This window comes from Amphiura filiformis, chromosome 2 (genome assembly GCF_039555335.1).
Source record: "Amphiura filiformis chromosome 2, Afil_fr2py, whole genome shotgun sequence".
NCBI lineage: Eukaryota > Metazoa > Echinodermata > Ophiuroidea > Amphilepidida > Amphiuridae > Amphiura > Amphiura filiformis.
Window position 1 is genome coordinate 33,034,578 of NC_092629.1, and position 27,388 is coordinate 33,061,965.

The following is a 27,388-nucleotide window of genomic DNA, read 5'->3' on the forward strand; positions in this document are numbered from 1 at the left end:
TTCTTTACATACCAAAATATATTTAATCAACTTTTCAGAAATAGGAGAAAAAGAGGGCGCAATGAGGGGCCTCTTTTTTGGGACACCCTGTATATGCATCATAATCACGTTTTATAGTTTATGAAGAACATAATCAGGTTTGATTATTAATAGTGAGGCCAGGTTTGTATTTCTGCATACAGGGCGTCACCGGGACAATCTGTAGGCTTGTACCCCTCTCTCATGTCCCGATGTCCACGTAGGGTGTAATCAGATCGAATCTTTCCTAACTGTACTCCACAGGCTATCATGTTTTGTGCCAAATCACGAGCGGCTTGGTTGGGCTGGAGATAGGGAGTGAGTGACAGAGAGAGAAAATACAATTAACTTCAGATAGAAATGAGAATTTTAGGCCTTAGTATGTTTACAGTTTACTCCAGTACTCATGATCGATGCAGAAAAACGATTAAAATGTAATATTCAACGTAATAATGAATGTCCAATCTCTGGCCTACTTCTGAACTTTACCAATCGCAGTGGAGATGATTCTACGATATGTAGCTTCTGACCACACCACTCGACGCCATACATAAATTCTCCCAGTCACATTTCCCCAATATGAAATTTAAAAAAAGTAAAATTTTAATTTCACTTTTGTTTAACAGAAGTTTGACAGAGGCGGGGTTCGAACTCACGGCGCACCGCTTTGGATATTCTACAGTGCAACAGAGCATAAATGCCCAAAATTTGAAAGCTATATTTATTTATGAACAATATACACTACACATAAAACAATACTCATACAAGGCATTTCCAACATATAGGAATCCAAACAATCAAGTACCAACATGCATAGCTTTGTCCTTATAGTCCGGCTGCAAACTATTGTTTTATTTGGTTAGCTGGTTTTGCCAGTTAAAGTGTTTTTCTTTGCTGATTATTAATCTATAGGTTGTACAAAATGAGATTATGGGGGATGTAGAATTGTCACCCCTGGGCAATTCAAGATTTCCAAGGTCAAAGTTTATACAGGGGTCAAAATTCAAAATTGCACAATTTTGTTAAAAGTATAGTTTGACCCACCTCCGACTTATCATTTCGGAGTTATAAGCCAAAAGGTCAAAGGTTAACTTTGCAGAAGCACAGGGGGTGAAAGAGATACAATGCTCCAATTTGGATGAAAATGGTCTTAAATTGTTGGCAGTGTTATCTCAATCGAATAAAGAATAGTTATAACCAACTGTAACGACTCGTTACGTAGGTAAGCATTCAGAGAAGTACCAGTAGGTCAACATCAGTAGGACTCAATTGACAATGACCTATTTTGATGTGTTACCAAGGCAACAAGTCATTCTAGGTAGTTCAAACTATTCATTATTCGAGTTGTGGTACAGAACGACCAATTTGAGACCATTTTCATCAAAATTGGAGCAATTGTCAATTTCAACCCCTGTGGGAGTTCTCTATTTAACCTTTGACCTTTTTACTCATAACTCCACAACGATAAGTCGTAGATATGTGAAACTATATATTTTCTGAATCCTTATGACAAGAGAAATAATTTGACATATGTTTGGACAAAATTGGACAAGTTTATAATTTTGACCCCTGTATAAACTTTGACCTTGTATATCTCGAATTGCCCAGGGGTGACAATTTTACATCCCTGGGAATTTCATTTTGTACTACTCACAGAACAATAATCCAGAAACAAAAACACTTTAACTGGCAAAAGCAACCTACCTTGGTCTGCCACCGGACTATTATATCACTTTTGGGTTTTTAACAAAATGTTATCAAACCTCTACTGTGATTGGCAGCTGCATAAGGCATCTCTTTGTTAGCTGATAATACCCAGCCATTCAGCAAGTGGCTAATAACTGACCTTGATAGGCTTGAATGAACACTGTCATCTGCTACAAAACCATCACACCCTAGGACCTGGTCACTCCATAATGCTACAGGGAGCACAGTACTTTAACGATGTAGTGAAAGACTCATTATTGATTAGGCGCGGATTTTTAAAAGTACAGCTCCTGTGCGTGTATAGCAAAAATTTGGAATAGAATGTTTGGAATTTTGTAAATAAAATACTAAAAGCATTTTGCAAAATGTGCTCTGACCAATTTATAAAGCATTTCATTGGCTTTAATTTGACATATTGGTTGACATGTTTGGAATTATGGTAAATCATTAAAAAATATTTATTAATTATGTCCATTAATTAAATGATATTCTCTGACACAATGGTAGGAGTTGACAAAAGTCAATACTTTGACTTTTTGATAAGTTTAATTCTTATAACATATTCATTTTTGACGATAAAAAAATAAATTCATTTTTTTCATACATTTCTTTTTATTATGCTAATTATATGAAAATGTACGAAAACGTGTCAAATTTTGTATACACATTCGATATTTTTATCAATTATTTAAAAAAATCCACATTAGACCCCATTTTTTTTCAGGAAATAAAAGATTAGATTACCATAAAAAGGAAACATTAATCTTTTTGTGGGGTCTAATGTATTTTTACATAGAATTTTCAACGTTTTTTCTATCCTTATTCGTGCTCAATTAAAAAAAAATATTTTGGCCTATATAAAATTGAAATAAAATTCCTCTTAAACGACATCAAATGTGCCACAATTTGGTATCACGAATCGTTATATATGATGTGCAGTAAATATTCATATATTCTTTTATACATAGGACGCTTCAATTTTGACACACAAAATATTTCATTGAAAACCCTCTCACTCGGCTATTTAAATAAGGTAACCACGCTTCCCTAGAATGTGCAACAAATTAGCATTAAAAGTTTTCTATTTTAGCAGCATTCTAGAAACTCTTGCCGTTTGACGAATAGAGAAGTAGCTTCTGATCACGCGAGATCGGGTCGACCAAAGTAAGTAAGTCGTAACAAGAACTGTCTTTAAAAAAGACAACGCCATAGATGATGATCATAAATAATATTATAATATACTGAGATGTATTTATTTATTAAAAGGGTCAAATAAGGTAAATTTTTCCAATACTACATGTATACGTGTATAAATTATCGCTTTAAATAAATTTGTTGCTTATTTTTGGTTAGGCTGTATAAAATAACTACCGTTTCAGTCCATGACACAAAGCCAAAGACTCATTTACCAGCCGGGATTGATCTAGCAACTATGAAAGTGAAAAAATAAATGTGCATTTGGATCGGAAAGATGCCAAATTACTGGTAATCACAGATGAAAAACTTTTTATAAAGTAAATTTTAGGGTAGAGCTTAGGGTAAAAAACATAGAAACGTACCAACTCGCTCCTGAAATTACCGATAAAAGAGAACGCCAGACCAACGTCATTATAGCCTTTGGTATGAGCCCCTTTTCGATCCCAGCCTCGTCCTTCGTAGGCATTGCCATCTTCACCAATTAGAAAACTATAACCGATATCCTTCCAACCTAGGAGTATGAGGATGAAAAGAAGCCATTGAAAATGACGCACCAAACTATTCCTTATAGGATCAGATTATACGCTTGTATGGTTTTTCTTACCAATTTTCATGTTCAGTTTTTAATAAATTACTTTGTTAAGATGTTAATGCTGGTAAATAAGTTTATCATAAATCCCATTAAAGCCTTAATGTACGATTTCCGTCAAATTTTGATTTTGTTATTCTTTATTCAAAATGTTGAAATAATATTAGTAATAACTGACGGGAAGGGCTGCTGTCCATTTTAGGTTGAAATAACAAGGTGAAGTGAAAGAAACTCCACTGGTTATTTTGGCCAGTTGGGAGGACATATTATCATATAATTTTAAAATTATGATAATATGTCAAACTTTGCTCTGTTGACCTACAAAGACAACAAATTTGGCCGATTCCATTTAGGTGCAAGTTGGGACATGTGTAAACATTACAAATATACAAAAAAATCAGGTTTGAAAAAAATTAACCAATAAAATCGTACATTATGGCTTTAAGTGTTTTTGTCGCACTCTAAGAAGTCAATAACCTCTTAATCTTGAAATAAAAAGGGCCTCATCGTTTACCCCGAAGATCCTGGAAACTGCTAGCAATGTCAATTACTTACGTGAAAACTGCTGTACCAATGTCCCTGCCAAAAAAATTCCACTAGCTCTTAAAATGGGTGATTTTAAATAATGTGGCATTTGAAGCAGTATTATATATTTGCAATAAATATCATCTTATTTATTTACTAATGTCAATTAAGTGAAAGAAAAACATGAAAACTTTTGTTTTTGCTGAGATCTTTGACGATAAGCATGATAGTTCATTTTACGTGGTACAAAGTTCGGCGATTAAGGTGGTACTACACCCCTGATAAAGTGTGTGACTAATTTTGCATTTTTCTCAAATGTTGTGTATATTATAGGGGCAAGGAATTCAATTACTTCACCGAAATTTCATAGATTCAAGACAAGTAGTTCATTATATATGTTAAGATCAGTCTCGCTCACCAACGCTCGGCCAAACTCAATTTCTAGTGAGCGATTTTCCACTCGCCATCGCTCCCGGCGAACCATCGCGATCACCCAAAATTGAATCCAATTTACATTCAAGTTTCAGCATTTTAATGTATTCATTCGATTAACGGTAATAAATTATAGCCTTAATCTCTAAAAACGAAAGAGATGGTGTCTATAAGTTTCTATAGTGCGTACGTGGTCCATATTGGTATGAATTAATGGTCTTTCAGACCTAGAGAGTGACTTGGCCACTACATACAACTAGAGAGTGATTTGACCACTCGCCTAGCATCATACTAGCGAGTGATTGACCACTCGCCATTTTTAAAAAGATTTAAAAATCTAGACGGCAAGGCCTGCATACCTACCCTTTGTATTCATGTGATAGTTCTGAATGCTCCGCACTCTTGAACTGCATTCTGATTGGTTGGAACACGGAAGCCCGTCCGTATGGTGTATAATACTGTAAAATACTGATCCCGCTAAGTTCTTAACGGTGGCCGTTGAATTCTCAGCTCCCCAATCGTTACGACTGATTACAGTAACTTGTTGGCACGGGTCATCAGCTTCACCGTCTGTGTGAAAAATATGAATTGCAGATACACAAATATCTTTAGTGTACAAACTTTTGGCGTAAATTGATTCCCTAGATATAATTAGTGATGATGTACAGCTTATTTTATTCCGTGTGATGGAGGTTTAAACTTGATATGTCCGCCAACAAAATGTAGATTTTTGAAAATAATTTCGGTTAATGTTAACAAAATAAATATTAATGTTCTTTTTATGACATGTCTAGATACCATCTACTAGTACCCTGTGAATGTCAAGTTCACAACTTGCATATTTATCCCGCATTCCATATATTCCTGAGCGGCGGCGTAGCTGGGATTTTTTCCAGGGGGGGAGGCAAGCCTGTATGGGGCGGGGGCCCAAAGCCACCAAATTTCCCTGCACTTGGGGGGGGGGGGGGGGCCAAATAGAAAATTGTTGCCAGGCTTTTTATAATAATCGTATGGTATTGCATATCGTATGGATTCCCCATCTCTCTGCCCCTCCTCTCCCTCTCTCTCCTCTCTTTTTTCCTCTTTCTCCCTCCTTTTTCCTCTTTTTTCCTTGCACTAGGGGCCGGGGGCCCTAATTGGCAATTTTTGCCAGGGGGCAATTGCCCCCCGGCAGCTACGCCACTGTTCCTGAGCAAGATCTTTACGTGACTCATTATGCAACACGAGGTTTATTGCCTATGTTGATGACAGGAGATAACCTTTTGGTTAGGTTTAGGGTTAGTGTCCCAAAGAAAGAAAGAAAGAAAGAAAGAAAGAAAGAAAGAAAGAAAGAAAGAAAGAAGGAAAAAAAGAAAGAAAGAAAGAAAGAAAGAAAGAAAGAAAGAAAGAAAGAAAGAAAGAAAGAAAGAAAGAAAGAAAGAAAGAAAGAAAGAAAGAAAGAAAGAAAGAAAGAAAGAAAGAAAGAAAGAAAGAAAGAAAGAAAGAAAGAAAGATGTAAAGGGGTACAATGTCCGGATTATTCCGAGCTTATGATCCACGGGATGATTAGATGCGAAGTTGAAATATTGGTCCGTGTGTGTGCTCTCGCGATAGATTTGGACTTTGACGAACTGTCCGGTTTCATAACTGACAGGAAGGCACGGGAGTGATTTTCCTCTCCTTCAGTAGTAAATTTAATGTCCTGATCCTGGGAGGTCAGATGGTCTGTGAACTTTTGCGAATAACACCTCTTGAGTTTGCAACGAGTGTCATCTACATAACGATATCACCACAAAGTGGATTGCTCGTTGTTCCAGGTGTTTCATGTAGATGTTGCACAATATAAGGGGAGTCCCATCGCTTGTTGTTCGTAAAAGTTTCCACTGAACAAAAGAGATAATTCTGATCTATTAAAAAAACAGATGTAAATGGCGTGGTGACGTCATCGTCCTCTACTCTACTAATTAGATCAGCAGATAACGCAATTTAATGTTATAGCAAGGCGAATGTGGTAAATCTGTTGAAATCTATCTGTCCAAGATGACCAAAACGTAGGTTTTAAAAGTCAAAACCTAAAGTGTTCTTTACAATATTTTTCAAATTTTATGTTATTAAGTGAAAGAGCACACTTACATGTATATTGGCCATATACTAGCTACATTAGAATGAGCAATGACCAATTCTCTTTAAATTGCAAATCTTGTGCAAAAGTTACTATTTTCGCCTGTTTTGTCATACGGTTGTAAATTCAATGAACTATTACTTTGCTAAAGAGCGTTTACAAATTGATATGTGGTAGACCATAACATTTTGGGGGATTCTCAGTAGTTGGATATAATTTTCGATATTCGACCCTTTGTGGTATTATACAGCAATACCATAAGTGCTATCTTATAGCGAGATGTGGGGTCGAGGTTTACCTAATCTCTTGTAAGTGACATTATCACTGAGTAAATTATCACATTTCTGATGGTATTCTCTTATATCTAAAATTACACACAAGCGGCCTTTATCAGCAGGTTAAATACGAATGCTCTGATGTTTTCTGAGATTTTGGAGTGCCTTTATTTTCTCCATTCTACCAAACTAAGATTATAGTCACTTTTCTTGGGTTTACTCACGAGATTGACAACTTTGGATCGCAATTCATTGGCGTGTATCTCTGATAAATTCCGACATAAACGTTCGGTCGCTGTAACAACTTCTACAATTGGGATTTTGATGTCAGTGACAGCAAAATTCAAACCACGTGCGAGCAGACACAACTCCGGGTCGCTAAGAATACGCTGGGAAAAATTCTTAACCCATTTGCTGATACATTCCGAGGCAATGTTACAATTGGAATTAATGTTACAATTAGAATTGCGTTTATATGTCTCTGTTCTCTTTTCCACGAGGCGAGCGAATTTCTGTTGTGACGTTGTTTTGACGTTTCGTGCTCTTTGACCTCTGATCTCGTTAATCGTATTTCTACTTCCGCTTTATCGTCAGCTGACAAATGTCTCGCGCGAAAGACGCGATTTTCAAAGCGATCTTTTTCTTTGTCCAAATGAACTCATTTCTGAACAATCTGTCCAATTCCAACTTTCAAAAGGGAGCGTTCCACTCTTTTTAGTACTATTATCTGCTTTCTATCCTTTTTACGGAGCTTGACAAACGTAAGCTTGCTGGTGCAGTGGCGTAGCGTCATAGGCGCACAGGGGCACGTGCGCCCCCCATCGATTGCAAAATTTATAAAATCCCATAGGAAAATTGCCACAAAACGCCCCCCCCCCATCATGGTCGGTGCACCCCCACCCAATATGACGACCCACGCTACGCCACTGTACTGGCGTGATGTTAGACAGAGACCATAGGTGGTTTGAACGGTAAATGTGACATTTACGACAAACGACCCCTAACCCTAATCTCTAACCCCTCACCTAATTAGCATATGGAGATGTGTATGTCTTAAATGCCACATATACCGTTTGAACGGGGAGTCAAGGAGGCAGTGCAAATCAGAGTCAACCAGTCATCTCTCAACAAAGACGGGGGCAGGTTCAAACTTCCAGGAGTCTACGAGACTGTGATCAAGTCAAAGGTCAAAAAGGTCACGACCTGATGATCAACATCACAGTCTCAGTCACGCTGATGAAAGTTGGAGTAACCGAGAAGTGGGAATTTTCTTGTGTTTGGATCAAAAGTTAATTAAAGAACGCATTGCTATCAGCGCACACGTTTTTGAATTTTCATTCAAATTGGACCAACTTAAATTTTTTCTCAGATTTCTCCCTCTCCCCTCCCTCCCGACAAATTCCAGCTATGCTACTGCAATGCCTCTTACCTGTGCTTGTTGGCAGGGTAGTACGTCCATTCGTTTCCTCTGCGTTAATAAAGGGAAAAGAACGTTGTAAACACATAAAAGAAGATCGTCAAACACGTGACTGACATGTGCAGGAGAACGACCATATTATAGACTGGGAAGAGGCTAAGGTAGTAGGTAAAGAGGCTGATAGATACAAGCGGTGGATTAAGGAGGCGATAGAGATCAGAAAACAGGAGACCATCATGAACAGGGACGAGGGGCAATACATTCTCAGTCACGTGTTTGACGATCTTCTTGGATAGAGAACTGGCAACCACGTTGCTAAGCAACCATCAACATCAGTGGTACACAGAAGTTCGTCACAACAACAATAGTGTAAAAAAGATGTCTGGTAGACATCGAAACGTCCACAGTGAGTACTGTTTATTGGACTAGAAATAAGAAAATTCTACTATTATGTTTCATAACAGTCCTGAGGAACATGTTCAGCGTTGTAAACACAATTATAGGAAAACAATGAATTTTAACAATAGGCATATACCAATTAAGCTCGAAAGGTGGTCATCATGCATGAAAGAATTAGTTGGGGGAATTACGTGTTACTTGAATGTTGGTACATTGTTGTTATATGGTTCTTAAGGTAGCACAATTTAGCTACCATTCGGTTCCTCTGCGTTAATATGGTTAACAAAGGAAAAAACAAAACATAGTAAACACAATGTAGGGAAACAATAGGCATACGTACCAATTAAGCTCATATGAAAGGAGGTCATCATACATCAAAGAATTAGTTGGGGAAATTACGTGTCATTTGGATGTTGGTACATTATTGTTGTTATATAGTCCCTACTCCCAATTCCAGAAAAATGTAGCACTATTTTTTTGGCATTAAAAATATTAGCAAGTTATGCCAAATGAAACATAGCTCAATCTAGAAATAAAAGAAAAAGTTCACTATTTTACTAATTTCTTGACAAAGAGCCAAAACCATGCATTTTCGGCATGTTTTCTGACAATCGAGTCACATAAATCAAAGACTTGGAACAAGTCTAAGCATTCAAAATCTTGAGTATAGGCTGAAATTTTGCTCTAATTTTCATTTTTTTTGTGTGTTACTTGAATTAAATTGATGCTTATAAGAAAGAAACAAGTCTTTTTCAAAAATTAGAATGTATAAACTGAAGTTAGTCTTAGTACAGAGGCATCAGCGTGGCACACTGGTTAAGGTCTTTGCCTTTGGTGCGAGAGATCCCGGATTCGATTCCCCGCAGGACCTAAAAAAATCTCCGCTCTCCCCGTGGTTCATCTGGTAATGGCGGGGCGGATGATCCATGATTAAAAGACCTCATTTACAGGCGGTTCCGATCAGGGTAACGCCCGATTGTCGGCTACACTAGCCTGTCCTGTAAAAATACGACGACCAGGTATCTACGGCGACCCCCTTCGTTCACCAGGTCACCTGGCCGAGGTATCGTCAACGTTATCTCCAAGATTTCAGCTATTAATGCCTAACTATGCTCGTCTTTGGGCTTGATTGTTACAGCATACGAAAAACACACCAAAAAAACGTATGTTATTGGCCCTTATCTCCAAAAATTGGCCAAATATTAACATTTGACTTTTATTGCTAGTAAGGACTAGCTAAAGGATTAGGATTTAGCTATGTTTCATTTGGCAAAACAGGATAATATTTTTTAATCCCAAAAAAATAGTGCTGTATTTTTCTAGAATGGGGAGTAAGGTAGTACAATTTTCTGTCTTTATATAGTTCTTCATAGCCACTTTGGTCTCGTCTGATATGAACTGGATTTCGCTATACATCATTTGGTCAATTAATATTGATTAACAATAGTCTTTGATCACTCGTTTTTACATTACTATTTTATTTTCACTTGCGGCCAAACTTATATATAATATGTGCTTTACTTTTTATGGCTGATCAAATCATCCTGTATATCGTGTATTTGAAACTTCAGAAAAAAACATCAGTTTACGTCATGTGTTTAAATTGACAAGCACCAAGCATAAACAAGCAGCTTTGTCACACTTACTTCTAAAATATACGTCTGATGCCGGGTAGACGTAGGATGAAGCGCACTCACCACTGCAAATACCATAAACGTAAACAAAGAATAGGGCATTCGGGTTCGCATGCTCTATATAATGTTCTCCTGTATCGATGCCTTTCCTGACGCAACACATTTCTTCATTATCTGAAGAAAGCTGATCATCCCAAACTGTTGTTCGATTGTCCAATAAGAGTCCATTTATGTATGTACACTCCATAACAACATTGATATAATAGAGGGCTAGATGGTCCCTGTTATTATTGCGAAATCCTTTATACCGAAATACAGAGAATGTTACATTACTGGTGTATGATGTGACCGGTGGAATAACGATCATTGATTCAAAATTTTGACGGCCTCTTCCAGTAAGGTACTGCGAGACCATAACAGGTTGGTCTGATATCAGTGTGAGGACTTTATCACCTGTTCCTTCGTAAAAGTCTTCTGGAAGAATAGTTACCGTATCAATATTAGAGATGTGCAAAGTTGTGAACATAGTTCCTGCATAAACTCTGAAAACATACAGGTCTGAATAGAGAAACGGTGCTAAAACATAGGTATGTCCCCAACTGCTGACTGGTGGAAGTTGCTCGAGTGCTCCGTCACCGTATCCAATGTTTTCGTTCCGTGTTGCTACGATACCACCAGCTATCACAGCAACTGGCTTGTTACTTTCTATTCGTGTTCCGGACAGGTCTTCACCATCACTTCCGTCAAACCTATAACTCTCGTACTGTCTGAGATGATAAATATTATTTTGTTGGAATTTTTTCCTAACTGAAACGACTGTATCGGGAGAAAGCGCGGTAACACAGAAGAAAGAAGTGTCTGGCGTGTATGTTGCCACATAATACAAATTTCCTAAACGCGAAGATGAATAAACAGTAAATATATCACTTTCGATATATCCAGTATCTATAACATGCACAGTTATCATTCCCGAGGATCTTATTATACCGGTTACATTTTGCTTTCCACCGTCAAGATTAAGACGAAATTCAAATGGCAACGTGATATCGGCGTGATGTTCCCGGTCGATGGTATGATAACTCGCATAATTGAGTGAAGGAATAGAGAGCGTCACAGCAACAGGATCTTTTGACGGTGTTGTGATAAATACGTGTGGGTAAAGACGTTTGTACGTAACTGTCGGGCCAACTGTTGGGACAGTAAACACATATTCATTCCTCATTTCGCTGTCGTCTACTCCTATACCAGAAGAAATGATACATAAAAGGTAACATTAACATGGCAGCAAGTTCGGTAACTCGATAAACATAGTAAACAATATCTATATAAGCCGTAAGATACAGGCAAATGTCTTTCATTAACGCGACGGTTGCCAGTCCGTAATAATTATTGGATATTCACACTTTCAGTCCATTTGCAATGCGCAATGGAAACTCAATGAAGATTCGAAACCTCAAAATTTTAATAGATTCTTTACTTTATTTTCTATTATTTGATAACTACAGGTATTATCGACACATCAGGTGCACAAGTGAAACAAAGAAAACCTACAAAATGTCGCCGTGATATTTTAAATATTTTTGCCCATTTTTTAAATTTCTACCCTCAATCCCTTCAAACTCGCCTCTTCTCCTCTTATAATCTAGACAAATCCCGGCTATGCCGCTGCAATGCCTCTTACCTGTGCTTGTTGGTAGGGTAGTATGTCCATTCGTTTCCTCTACGTTATGAAAGGAAAAACACAAAACGTAGAAAACACAATATAGAATAAAACAATACAATCTAACAATAGGCATATACCAATATTAAGCTCATATGAAAGGTGGTCATCATGCATGGAAGAATTAGTTAAGGGGGAATTAGATGTTATTGGGATGTTGGTACATTATTGTTGTCATAATAGTCCCTAAGGTAGCATAATTCTGCACGTTTCACTCTTCTAATATATAGCTTTTCATAACCACCTGGTCTCGTCTGGTCTATGTCATTCTTACACTTTTCTTTAATTCTCAGAAAGGAATCAAATTAGCTCTTTATTTGGAAGCAAATCCTTTTAGTGTATGAAAAACGTTCTGAAAATGTGTACAAATATCGAATTTCTTGCTGCACAAGTCACGGAAAGGGGAGAAAAGGGGTCCCGCAAATATAAGTAAATAATGCGCGATGGAAACTCAACCAAGATTCGAAACAAATTTTAATAAATGCTTTATTATATTCATTAAAATATTATGATAATTATATGTATTATTGATACATCAGATGCTCAAGTAAAACAAAGAAAATGTACAAAATGGCCGCCCTGATATTTTAGATATTGTCAACAAACTGTCCCCCTCCCCCATAAAACTCGCCCCACTCCCTCTAGAAAAATCCCGGCTGTGGCACTGCAATGCATCTTACCTGTGCTTGTAGTTCGTACATTCGTTTCCTCTGCGTTAACAAAGGAAGAAAAACAAAACGTAGGAAAACCAATGCAGAGAAACAATACACTATAACAATAGGCATGTACCAATTAAGCTCATATGAAAGGTGGTCATCATACATGGAAGAATTGGTTGAGGGAAATTAGGTGTTGCTGGGATGTTGGTACGTTATTGTTGTTATATAGTTCTTAAAAGGTTAGACGCTATTTTAAACTGTTGCGATTTGGTAGTTCACAGCATCTTGCGAACGGTAGTGAGCTTTGGGGCAAAAATTGCATTTCTCATTTCATAGCGAGAGCGTAGAAGAATTCAAATATCACAGACATATTTTTGTAGGTCCTGTGGTTCTTATATGTTGTAAAGAGGGCTGAAACCACAACACTTTTGTAAAACGTAAATAACTCATTAACAACAATAAATCAAGCATGTTTTCAAAATATATGATTTGTAGAATGAACTTTTGCAAAACATCAAAGTGTTATTTTCCAATAATATATTGATTTAGATAATGAAAATAGATTGTTTGGCTATTTCGACCAACAATACCTAGTCTACCCTAAAGGCAGCACAATTTTGCACTCTTCAGTCTTCATGTAGCTCGTGATAACCACTCTGGTCAAGTCCTGTATGGACTGGATTTCGCTTTAAAATATTGTTAAAATAATATTGATTAAACATAGCCTTTGAACGCTTGCTTTTACATGAATTTTTTATTTTTACTTATGGGAAAACTTATATCGTAAGGGGGGTGACATTCTATCCATATACTTGGTGTCCTCGCGTAGCGACACTTGATACAAGAAGGTCGTAAATGCTTGTAGAATTAGGATTTTACACGAGGACAGGAAAGTATCGGGATATTATAAAAAATTACAACAAAAAGTAAAATTCTCATAAAAGAATCAAAATTGCTCTATATTTGGATGTTAGAAGTAAATCCTTTTAATGTATAACAAAAGTTTTGAAAAGGTATACAGATATCACATTTCTTTCTGCACATGTCACGGAAAAGGGAGGAAATTTGTTCTTCACATTATTTTGTGTTCCACATTAATAAAGGGGTCATTTTCATACTTTCAGACCAATTGCAATGCGCAATGATAATGCAACCAAGACCCGAAATCTACCCAAATTTTAATAGATTCTTTACTATATTTACTACTTATTGAGATCATTTCTTGTATTATTGTAAAATCCGATGCACAAGTGAAACAAAGAAAACGTACAAAAATGGCCGCCATGATATTTGAGATATTTTGCCCATTTTAATCAAATTTCTACCCCTCCCTCCTTGAAACTCGCCTCCCTACTCCCTCTAGAAAAATCCCGGCTATGCCACTGCAATGCCTCTTACCTGTGCTTGTTGGCAGGGTAGTACATCCGTTCGATTCCTCTGCGTTAACGAAGGAAAAAACAAAACATAGTAAACACAATGTAGGGAAACACAAAAGGCGGCCATCATGCATGAAACAAATAGTTGGAGGAATTAGGTTTTCATGCGATGTTGGTACATTATTGTTCTTATTTAGTAGTACAATAATTATGCACTCTTCAGTCTTCATAGAGCTCTTTATAACCACTATGGTCTCGTCTGGTATGGACTGGAATTCGCTTTATATCATTTTCGCAATTAATATTGATTAAAAATAGTCTTTGAACGCTTGTTTTCACATTACTATTTTATTATAACTTATGGCCAATCTTATATATAATTATGTGCTTTACATTTTACGATCATCCTGTATATCTTGTATTTGAAACTTCAGAGAAAACATCAGTTTACGTCATGTGTTTAAATTGACAAGCACCAAGCATAAACAAGCAGCTTTGTCACACTTACTTCTAAAATATACGTCTGATGCCGGGTAGACGTAGGATGAAGCACACTCACCACTGCAAATACCATACACGTAAACAAAGAATTTGGCATTCGGGTTCTCATGCTCTATATAATGTTCTCCTGTATCGATGTCTTTCCTGACGCAACACATTTCTTTATTATCTGAAGAAAGCTGATCATCCCAAACTGTTGCCTGATTGTCCAATAAGAGTCCATCTATGTATGTACACTCCATTACAACATTAATATAGTAGCTATCCGGATGGTACTCACTCGAGTAATCACTTGATTCAAATGATATTCCTTCATACCTAAATACTGAGAATGTTACATTACTGGTGTATGATGTGACTGGTGGAATAATGATCATGGATTCAAAATTTTGAATGCCGTTTCCAGTATAGTACTGCGATACCATGACTGGTTGGTTCGAGAGAAGTATGAGAACTTTATCGCCTATTCCTTCGTAAAAGTCTTCTGGAAGAATAGTTACGGCATCATCATCAGAGATGTGCAAAGTTGTGAGCATAGTTCCTGCATAAACTCTGAAAACATACGGGCGCGCATAGAGAAACGGTGCTAAAACATGGGTGTGTCCCCAACTGCTGACTGGTGGGAGTTGCTCGAGTGCTTCGTCACCGTATCCAACCCATCCAGTATCCAACCCAACCCGTCCTATTGCTGCGATACCACCAGCTATCACAGCAACTGGCTTATTGCTTTCTATTCGCGTTCCAGACAGGTCTTCACCACCACTTCCATCAAACCTGTAACTCTCGTACTGTCTGAGATGATAAATATTAATTTGTTGGAATTTTTTCCTAACTGAAACGACTGTATCGGGAGAAAGCGCGGTAACACAGAAGAATGAAGTGTGTGGCGTGTATGTTGCCACGTAATACACATTTCCTAAACGCGAAGATGAGTAAACAGTAAATATATCACTTTCGATATATCCAGTATCTATAACATGAACAGTCACCATTCCCGATGATCTTATTATACCGGTTACATTTTGCTTGCCATCGCCATGATTAAGACGAAATTCAAATGGCAACGTGATATCTACGTGATGGTCACGGTCGATGGTACGAAATTTCACATTATTGAGCGAAGGAAAAGAGAGCGTCACATTAACAGGATCTCTTGACGGTGTTGTGATAAATACGTGTGGGTAAAAGGAAATCAAGCCATAGCCGAAAACCATGGTCGGACCAACTGTTGGGACAGTAAACACATATTCATTCGTCATTCCATTGTCGTCCACTCCTAAATCAGAAGAAATGATACGTAAAAGGTAACATAAACATGGCAGTAAAACCGATGAAGATAGTAAACAATATCTATATAAGCCGTAAGATTATATTTAATTAACGCGACGGTTGTCAGTCCGTAATAATTATTGGATATTCACACTTTCAGTCCAATGCGCAATGGATACATGTATTATCGATGCATCAGATGCACAAGTGAAACAAAGGAAACGTACACAATGGCCGCTGTGATATTTTACGCCAATTTTTGTCAAATTTCTCCCCCTCCATCCCTTCAAACTCGCCTCTTTACTCCCTCTAGACAAATCCCGGCTATGCCACTGCAATGCCTCTTACCTGTGCTTTTTGGCAGGGTAGTCATGGTAGTACGTGCATTTGGTTCCTCTGCGTTAACAAAGGAAAACCACAAAACGTAGTAAACAAAATATAGGAAAACAAGAATCTAACAATAGATCTAATAATCTAACAATACATGTATTAAGCTCATATGGAAGGTGGTCATCATGCAAGAAATAATAAGGGTTTTTTTTTGGGGGGGGGAGATTATGTGGTATTGGGATGTTGGTACATTATTGTTGTTATTATAGTTCTTAAGGTAGCACAAATATTATGCACGTTTCAATCTTCATACCCACTCTGGTGTCGTCTGGCATGAACTGGATTTCGCTATATTTCATTCGTTTCAAAAATTAGTCTCTGAACGCTCGTTTTTTTTTTAATTCTCAGAAAGGAATCAAATTTTCTCTTTATTTGGAATTAAATCCTATTAATGTATGAAAAAAGTTCTGAAATGGTGTACAAATATCAAATTTCTTTCTCCACAAGTGACGAAAATAATCCTGGTCCTGCTCAAGACCTGGTCTACAACTCATCCGCCAGAGAGTTTGAAAGTTGATTTGTGTTGGTGGACCACTCATCTTTAAGAATCACACAGGTGGATTTTTCAAAGCCCTTGCCAATAAATAAATCCAAGATGGCCGCCGGTGGCCATATTGAAAATATATAATTTCAGCCTCTAACCCCACGGGTATGTGTAATACCTCATTTTAGGGATTTTTGCACGCGGGGAATCAATTTCTGACATCATTTTTACGATTGGAGGTCAAGGTCACGTGATAAGATCAAGTTAAATGTCACAATTCAAGATGGCCGCCAGTAACTACATGAAAGTCTACATTTTCAACCATTCGCCATTGAAGAATACATATTCCCCCCTTTTGGTGGTGGTGGTGGTGGGGGGGGGGGGGTAACCTTAAAGGTGCAGAGAATAATGATTTCTAACGTTATAATGGGTCGTCAAGGTCATATGTTGCAGTCAAGGCCTAGGTCAGGAATGCGCAAAACAGCTAAAAGTTCCCTTATGTACACATTTAGAAAACTAATAGTCATAAAATTACTATGTTTTGCAATTCAGCTCATCTTTTATTTCAACTTTAATACTTCTTTTCAACTTGAATACTTCTTGTTTACCAGAGGCCCAATATTAATCAGTCCATTCCCGATTAATCATAATTGATCAATATCAAAGACCCTAGACACAAAATCTACCATTTAAGCGTGCGTCTCATACTTGCGATATTGAGCAATACATAAAAATCTTTTATAGATTGATATTTAATGACATTGACACAATATTGTACACGTTAATGACGGCCAAATCAACAGCACTGTTCTCACCAGCTCTACAGATCCTCTCTCCCTTCTTAATGCTCTGCTCTCTGTAGCTGTCAAATACTATGTGAGTCATTGCCAGTGATGGACAAACTCGGTGAGCACTCTGGAATACTTCTTGAATGACTCCACCAAAGTTTGGAAACGCAGATCGCAGATTAGGGAATTGTCGTATTTTCGACATAAAGTCAATCACAACATGTGTTGTTTGAGTATTATCCCTCTTGAAATTTGGTAGTCTCCAGGGGTGAGATTACTTTCAAGCTCAGCAACCATTTGCGCTTTGTCAGGCTTTGTTGTAAAGTCCCCCAGAAATATTGGGCTAGACTGGAGAAGGTCATGTGCATATATCTCTTCTGGACCAAGTCCACGTAGTTTAGCAATCTCTGCCTCCCTCTGTGCAGATGCAATGTCCTTCGTAGAAACATTGGCCTTGGTTGTTTCATTGCTGGTTTTGTTTGTGTCACCCTGTGAGTTGAAGGCTGGAAGAGTCACCTTGGATATTGTGTAACTCAGCTTCTTGGATCTGTGTACGTAACACTCTTCACGAAACTTCAGATATGCTGCGTCACCATTCTCCAGTGCCTTCAGGAATCTTACCTTGACGATGTCATCGACGATTTGTTTTGTTACAAAGTTGAAAAGTGGAACATCAGGTTCCCGCACTATGAAAGGGTTTTCCCGTGCCTTTACGAAGTCTAGAAGTCGTACCACATTTTGGTCGAAGATAAGACCCCTGCGTCCCCCAATCTCATGCTGTATGGATGTTTCCAAATGATCCATGAGTCGAACAGTGGTGAGTAACTTGAGAAGATTGCTGATTGCAAGGATCTCATGAAATAGAAGTCCAAACTCGGCCACGACATCAGCATCTCCAGAGCTTCCAACAATTACATGTCCACCTGGTCCCTGTGAGAATCTGTTCTGGGACTGTTCCAGCTTTAAGTCCCTTGCCACAGCAGTGAGTATTGCATCAGCTCGGTCCTTCACAACAAAATACCCCATATGGAACCGGCGGTAAAGGGTGGGGTAGGTGACCTCCAGAACCTGAATCCTCTCCAAATACCATGATGCATACCGCAGATAGTTTATGGCATCAAACTCACGTAAGATCCCCATGGATGTCTTCACTGTACCAACATGCAACGGCCAGTTGCCATCCCGGTCTGCAACGACCAACTGCTTGATGAGAGAAACGATCTTGCAAAAACTCATAAAATACTTGCATAATTCTGATTTCTCCTGACACCCTAGGGCAAATGCTTCCAATTGTTGACGGAGAGCCACGGCAGCAACAGATACCTGCTCAAACTTGGTGACGCATTCCTCACGCTTCATGGTTTGCAACATATTCTTGAGCTCAATAGCTGACTGGACAAAGGGAATAGATGCATGGTCATTGGACTGCCAGAACGCACTCCACATGAGTGAGTCAAGGACCTCTGAAACAATAAGCATTCCCTTCAAAGACCTGACATAGTGACCACCAGAGAGAACCGTAGAAACTGTTTTCGGCCCAAACACTTCACTTTCAATAAGGGCATCGGTCATACCACTGCCAGTAAGGTACTTTCCTGCACATCTAAGGAGGACCTTGGCAAAGTGAAACATTCCCAGCATGGGAAATAGGTCATTAAAAGTGCCTGGTTCATTCATGACTATATCAACTACTATGTGATACACACCCTCATCAGAAACTATAGCCATAGCTTCTTGATTCAACTGCTCTCGGCATGCCATGCAACTCTCATCAGTGGAACATTGGCTGTTGTGATAAGGGCATGGATACCACCCCAAGGGGGTAACTCACCCGGGGCAGGAGCTGAGTGTGGCAGTCCACAGCGGACAAATGAGGAACTCTGTATTTTGGACCTCTCAACAGCAATCTCAGCATTAGATAAGATTTCACATTGGTATTTTCCACCAGTGTAAAGTTGGATGGCAAGGTGGGTCTTACAACAGGTTTGTAGCATGGGGTACCTCCTGACAAGAAAGTTTTTCTTTCGAAGGACAAGAGAATTTGGAGAGGCCAGTGCTTGATACACAAGGTTTTGACTTAGGTGGGAAAGTTGTATCCTGGTAAAGTGCTTGAGCTGTATAATGTTTGCTTTGTGTACCTTTTGACTTGTCATCAAAGTCTTCATTATTAAAGGCACCAAATGCCCAGCCCTCGTTTAATTCTTTTACTAAACATCCTGTCTGATTGAAGCTGCCCTTTTAATGCTATCTTTACCGGCTTGTTTCGGTTGAGTTATTTTTTTGGTCTTGTCATGTTTCTGGCAAATGATACAGTTTGACACATACAGGGGGAAACTTCGGGGTGCTACTCTCTGCCATTATCTTTGTAAATCGCAATGTAGGATCTGGAAAAGTTAGTGGAAGATATCAAGGGGAGGGCTCTCATCCACACTGTAAAACCGAAAGAAAAGATTATGAAATTAGCTTTGTTGATATGAACATTGTACATATATATTCAATACTATATTCTGGTTTAACTTGTTAGCATGTCTGTGTGTACATGTATTATAGACTGATTTATGACTTTATTTTGACTTAAACTCATGAAAAGAATGTCAGAGATAAAACAAAAAACAAGGTATTACAAACTTCTGCGAAAAGTGGCAGGAAATCATAATTTTCCATATGGCTACTGGCGGCCATCTTAGATTTTGACCTTGAACTTGATCTTATCACGTGACCTTGACCTCTAATCGTGAAAATGATGTCAGTAATGGATTCCCCACATGCAAAATCCCCTAAAACAAGGTATTGCACATACTTCTGTGGTTAGAGGCTGAAATTATATATTTTCAATATGGCCACCGGCGGCCATCTTGGATTTATTTATTGGCAAGGGCTTTGAAAAATCCACCTGTGTGATTCTTAAAGATGAGTGGTCCACCAACACAAATCAACTTCAAACTCTCTGGCGGATGAGTTGTAGACCAGGTCTTGAGCACGACCAGGACTAAAAGGGGAGAAAACTTGTTCTTCATATTTGAGTTCCGTAAAGGTGAATCAAAGAAAATGTACAAAATGGCCGCCCTGATATTTTAGATATTGTCAACTTCTCCTCTTCCCCTATAAAACTCGCCTCCCCACTCCCTCTAGAAAAATCCCGGCTATGCTATTGCAATGCCTCTTACCTGTGCTTGTTGGCAGGGTGGTACGTCCATTCGTTTCCTCTGCGTTAAAAATGAAAGGAAATGCAGGGAAACAATACAATCTAACAATAGGCATGTACCAATTAAGCTTATATGAAAGGTGGTCATCATGCATGGAAGAATTAGTTGAGGGAATTACGTGTTACTGGGATGTTGGTACGTTATTGTTGTTATATAATTCTTACGTTTAGACACTATTTTAAACTGTTGGGATTTGGTAGTTCACAGCATCTTGCGAATGGTAGTGAGCTTTGGTAAACCTTGCATTTCTCATTTCATAGCGAATGCGTAGAAGAATTCAAATATCACAGATACACTTGTGTAGGTCCTGTGGTTCTTGAGTTATGTTGCTTCGACCAACAATACCTATTCTACCCTAAAGGCAGCATAATTTCGCACTCTTCAGTCTTCAAATAGCTCAATCACTCTGATCTCGTCTTGTATGGACTGGATTTCGTTTTAAAATATTATTAAATTAATTTTGATTAAACACAGTCTTTGAACGTTCGTTTTCACATGATTTTTTTATTTTATTTTTTACTTATGGCAAAACTTATATCGTTTGGGGGGATGACATTCTATCCAGATACTTGCTGTCCTCGCGTAGCGACGCTTGTTACAAGAAGGCCGTAAGTGCTTGTAGAATTAGGATTCTACATGAGGACAGGAAATTATCATGATATAAAGGTTACATCATAAAATCAAATTATCAAAAAAAGAATCAAATTTGCTATATATTTGGAAGTAAATCCTATTAATGCATAAGTCACGGAAAAGGGAGGAATTTTGTTCTTTATATTATTTTGTGTTCCACAAATATTAATAAAGGGGTAATTTTTATACTTTCAGTCCAATTGCAATGCGCAATGATAATGCAACCAAGACCCGAAATCTCCCCAAATTTTAATAGATTCTTTACTATATATATTATCATTGTGATAATTTCATGTATTATTGTAAAATCAGATGCACAAATGAAACAAAGAAAACGTACAGAAATGACCACCGTGATATTTGAAATATGTTTGCCCATTTTTGTCATATTTCTCCTCTCCCCATAAAACTCGCCTCCCCACTCCCTTTAGAAAAATCCCGGCTATGCCACTGCAATTCCTCTTACCTGTGCTTGTTTGCAGGGTAGTACGTTCATTCGTGTCCTCTGCGTTAACAAAGGAAAACAAAACAAAACGCAGTAAACACAATGTAGGGAAACGCCGTAATTGAAGGGGAGGCGATCTTTTGTGCGTAATTATAGAGAGCCAGGGGATTTACTCTATCATTATAAAAAAATATTTGAAGAAATCAGAGAGCCCTAGGAATAAAAAACTGTGGTGTAATTCACGCCAGACACACAATTTTATTTAATGCCAAAAATGAATTTTTGTAATCGATCAAAAACCAAACGTTTTATACCAATTTTGAATTTAGCCTGAATCCGTAAATATGGCACCTCTCGCCCTTTTTTAGGTCAAGGCTGTTTTTACCATTATGCAGCAAACTATTGTTGAAGAAATTTCACATACATGTTCAAAACACTCGTTTTAACTGTCATTAATTTGGTATAAAATGCTAATAAACAGTTCTTGTCTTTGGAGAGATCGAGAAAGACATCACACTTAATAAACTAATGTTGTTACTCCACCCTACACGATCCATTTTCGGGCCCATCACCGACTAGTTACTCCTAACCACAGAGGAGTAAGATAAGACAGAGCGCGTACCACCAGTCAAAGTCTCCGCCTCATCCGATAATGAGGGCCGATTGTTCTGTGAAATGCGACAGGCGAGACTGCTACGCAATTACCGCGTATTTTCTTGGTCTATCGCGTAATCGCGAAAGCACGCAACGCTCTATCGCGGATACGCGAAGGCACGCAGCGCTGGCGTGATTGTTAGACACCACACGATCGAACAATCGGCCCTCATGAATATGCGAGAACTTACACCATACAATACACGGGGACTTTGACTGATGGTACGCGGTCTGTTTCTCTTTCGTCCATGCTCCTAACTATCTCTGTAATAACAGGCCTACAGAGTGGTATTGCCAAAAAATGTATCCAGAGCAAATTATAAACTGAATTGAAGTATTAACAACAGAGTTAAAAACTATACTAAATAACTCCTTTATATTGATAAGATTAGTCACACTGTGCACAACTGAACACAGTATATTAGTCTTATATTTACAAGGTGAGACACACTGTGTACAATTGTACACACCATTTAAAAAAAAATACACCACACATGTTTGAAGCATTTGATCAAAAATAGTGTTCCCTGTGTTCTACAGGTCTTACACTAACCCCCTGACCAGAATTTAGCTTGTCCACAATGTTATTTCATATAAAATTAAAAACGGAAAGTACCAGTCTTTTGGCAATGTGCTGAAGTGGGTGATGCCCTCTTTGATTGTGAAAAGTGACATTCAGCTAGGCGAGGGCGCTCTGCACTGGAGGATAGCACATGTATGCACAATTTTGCACATGGTGTTTCTTTGCAGTAATAGGCTTCCCCTGGCATACAGAGCGCAATATAAGTTCACGTGTACAATTGTACACAGTATGTACGAAGGGGATTATTATGTGTTGATTTTCACACGCTTGGATTCATCAAAACATAATAATGATTAAACATGGTCTTTGAACGCTCCTTTTCACATTACTTGCTTTATTTTTACTTCTGGCAAAACTTATATATCTTGTTATATATCTATAACATGTTGTCTTTGCAAAGTGACGCTTGATACACGAATGCCATAATTGCTCTTATTGAGAATTACGATTCTACGCGAGGACAGGAAAGTATCAGGATAGAATATCAAAATTAATTTTTTTTTAATTCTCAGAAAGGAATCAAACTTGTTCTATATTTGCAAAGCAAATCTTTTTAATGATAATGACAAAAGTTATACAACTATCACATTGCTTTCTGCACAAGTCACGGAAAGAAAATAAACTTGTTCTTCATATTTGGGTCCCGCAAATATAAGTAAAGGGTCATTTTCACACTTTTAGTGCATTTGTAATGCGCAATGGAAACTCAACCAAGATTCGAAACATCACCAAATTTTAGTAGATGTGTTATTATATTCATTAAAATATTATGATAATTACATGCATTATTGATACATCAGATGCTCAAGTGAAACAAAGAAAATGTACAAAATGGCCGCCCTGGTATTTTAGATATTGTCACCTTTGTCCCAATCGCCTCCCCACTCCCTCGGCTATACCACTGCAATGCCTCTTACCTGTGCTTGTTGGCAGGGAATTACGTCGATTCGTTTCCTCTGCGTTAGCAATACAATGGAAAAAACAAAACGGAGGAAAGGCAAAATCAAAACGTAGGAAAGACAATGCAGGGAAACAATACAATTTAAAATAGGCTTGTACAATTAAGCTCATATGAAAGGTGGTCATCATGCATGAAAGAATTAGTTCGGGAGATTATATTTTATTGGGATATTGGTACATTATTGTTGTTTTATACTCCCTAATAGTATAATTTTATACTCCCACATTATGTACTCCGTCTTCGTATATGACCAGAATGGTCTCATCTGGTATGGACTGGATTTCGTTATACATCATTTGGTCCATTCATATTGATTAAACATAGTCTTTAAACGTTCGTTTTCACATTACTTATTTTAATTTCATTTATTGCAAAACTTATATTTCGTTTGGATAAAATTGACATTCTATCCAGATACTTGGTGTCATTACGTAGCGGCATTAATTGATACAATGTCGTAAGTGCTGTAGAATTAGGATTCTACGCGAGGACTTGTGTCAGGATAGAATATCAAAATGTTTTGCGAAAGTTCATTCTACAAATCATATACTTTGAAAACTTGCTTGATTTATTGTTGTTAATGCGTTATTTACGTTTTATAAAAGTGTTTTTTTTTAATTCTCAGAAAGGAATCAAATTTGCTCTATATTTGGAAGTAAATCCTTTTAATGTATGATAACAGTTCTGATACGGAAAGGGGCGGAAATTTGTTCTTCATATTATTTTGTGTTCAGCAAATATTAGTAAAGGGGTTATTTTCATACTTTCAGTCCAATTGCAATTCGCAATGGAAACGCACTACCAAGATCCGAAACATCCGCAAAATTTAATAGATTCATTACTTTATTTACTATTATTACGTGTATTATTTATTAATTTATCAGATGCACAAGTGAAACCCAAAAAAAGATGTTTTAAATGGCCGCCGTGATATTTAAGATATTTTTGCCCATTTTTTAAAAATTTCTCCTCTCCCTCCTTGAAGCTCGCCTCCCCACTCCCTCTAGAAAAATCACAGCTATGACACTGCAATGCCCCTTACCTGTGCTTGTTGGTAGGGTAGTACGTCCATTCGGTTCCTCTGCGTTAACGGGAAAAACAAAACGTAGTAAACACAATATAGGAAAACAATACAATCTAACAATAGGCATAATCATATACTGTGATGTGCCCTGAGTAATTTAATTTAATTATTTAACTTTGTTTACAAGCTGAAAGTATTTCATTAGATGGGAAATCCCTTTGTACTTTGTTGGTGTGGAAAGCCATTTTGGGATTCCCCCAAATTATTGTAAACAAAGTCAGATCTATGTTTGGAACTTGGAAATCACCAGTTCAGTATACATTGCACCATAAGAAAACCCCAAGGAAGTGATGTAATGTGAAAGTTTAATGTGTATATAAAGTAGATGACATCGTGGGGAATCACACACAGGAAGTGTTGTAATGTATCAGAATGGTCTATTAATAGATTATGGGTTTTTTGAGGAATGCAAAAGCAGGAGAGAAGTGAGTTTGTTCTTGGCAGAATGTCATTAGAGATTGTAAACTCTCTACGTGTTGTCATTTTTGTGTTTCAAAAGAGGTACATTTAAACCAGTATACATAGCCAATAATGTGCTATTTTAATACAGCAACGAAGGAGAGTTTGAGAGACTTGCTGGAATCTGGTTTATTATATTAATCAACACATCTGTCAAGTGAAGCAGTGTTAAAGAAGCCTGTTTCCCGGAGGAGTTAAGTGTTAGGATAACGGCGCAAGGAGTAAAGTGTTTGGAGATCTGCGCAAGGAGTTAAGTGTTAGGATAACGGCGCAAGGGTTTAAGTGTTTGGAGATCTGCGCAAGGAGTTAAGTGTTAGGAAATCTGCGCAAGGAGTTAAGTGTGAGGATAACGGTGCAAGGAGTTTATTGTTTGGAGAACTGCGCAAGGAGATAAATATGTTATACGCAAGGATTTTATACGCAAGGATATATATGCAAGTGTACAATGGACCTCGCTGATTTTCGCAGAACAAGTGAACACCAGAATCAGCCGTCAAGAACATTGTAAATGAACAAGATGATCATCAAGGAGAAGACTGCTGGTTAAGTACTGAGTAGTTAAATTAATTATTGTGATTGTGTGATTATTTTTGTATGTGCATATGTTGTCATATATTGTACCAATCATACTCTGTTTTCAATTAAAGGCCCATATAAAATTAACAGATGTGGAAATAGGAGTATAAGCTGCAAGTAGATACCAGTTGTAGTCCTACTAATTCATGGTATATTGGATGGCCTAGGGGAAAGTTAGCCCATATTAGCAAGACTATCCTTGCCTTCAAGGTGAAACAAACCTACTCATGTTACCCTCTGGCCATGGGCTGGCCTGGTGTCAGATCTTACCCAGGGAAAGATGACATTCTAATATATGCCTTTAAAGACTTAGATTTTGTTAACTTAATCAAGCAGTGTATTTGTGTTATGCATTCGTGTGAGTTCGGGTAAAAGGTGGTTTTGGCCTTGAGTCAAGTACGACTCGTAACAATACCAATTAAGCTCATATGAAAGGTGGTGATCATGCATGAAAGAATTAGTTGGGGGAATTACGTGTTATCAGCTGGTTATTGGAATATCGGTACACTCGTTTTACATTACTATTTTATTTTCACTTATGGCCAAATTTATATATAATACTTCGGTATGCTTTACTGTTTTGGCTGATACATCCTGTACATCTATTATTTGAAAAGACAAATAAAACGTTAGTTTACGTGGTATTTATAAATTGACAAACACCAAGCACAAACAAGCAGATTGCTTACTTCTAAAATATACGTCTGATGCCGGGTAGACGTAGGATGAAGCGCACTCACCACTGCAAATACCATACACGTAAACAAAGAATTTGGCATTCGGGTTCGCATGTTCTACATAATGTTCGCCTGTATCGATGTCTTTCCTGACGCAACACATTTCTTTATTATCTGAAGAAAGCTCATCATCCCAAACTGTTGCCTGATTGTCCAATAAGAGTCCATCTATGTATGTACACTCCATTATAACATTGATATAATACCGAGCTGGATGGTATCCAGTAGATTCAAATGTTATTCCTTCATACCTAAATACTGAGAATGTTACATTACTGGTGTATGATGTGACTGGTGGAATAATGATCATGGATTCAAAAGTTTGAATGCCGTATCCAGTAAGGTACTGCGATACCATGACTGGTTGGTTCGAGAGAAGTATGAGAACTTTATCGCCTTTTCCTTCGTAAAAGTCTTCTGGAAGAATAGTTACGGCATCATCATCAGAGATGTGCAAAGTTGTGAGCATAGTTCCTGCATAAACTCTAAAAACATACAGGTCTGAATAGAGAAACGGTGCTAAAACATAGGTATGTCCCCAACTGCTGACTGGTGGAGTTGCTCGAGTG

General features: G+C 37.8%; 1 protein-coding gene across 1 annotated transcript; it reads right to left on the reverse strand.

Annotated features, from left to right (window-relative positions):
• On the reverse strand, positions 1 to 27,335 carry LOC140171499 (uncharacterized). Its single transcript, XM_072194771.1, has 15 exons — positions 26,772 to 27,335; positions 25,006 to 25,044; positions 23,920 to 23,958; positions 21,787 to 21,825; positions 20,649 to 20,687; positions 16,168 to 16,215; positions 14,558 to 15,826; positions 14,072 to 14,110; positions 12,695 to 12,724; positions 11,976 to 12,014; positions 10,307 to 11,533; positions 8,274 to 8,312; positions 4,832 to 5,038; positions 3,285 to 3,433; positions 1 to 323 (listed from the first exon to the last, which is right to left on the reverse strand). Exons 1-15 carry the CDS (start codon positions 27,286 to 27,288, stop codon positions 147 to 149), a joined length of 3,897 nt encoding a protein of 1,298 aa, XP_072050872.1. The 5' UTR covers positions 27,289 to 27,335; the 3' UTR covers positions 1 to 146.
• Between the last annotated feature and the right edge of the window lie 53 nt (positions 27,336 to 27,388).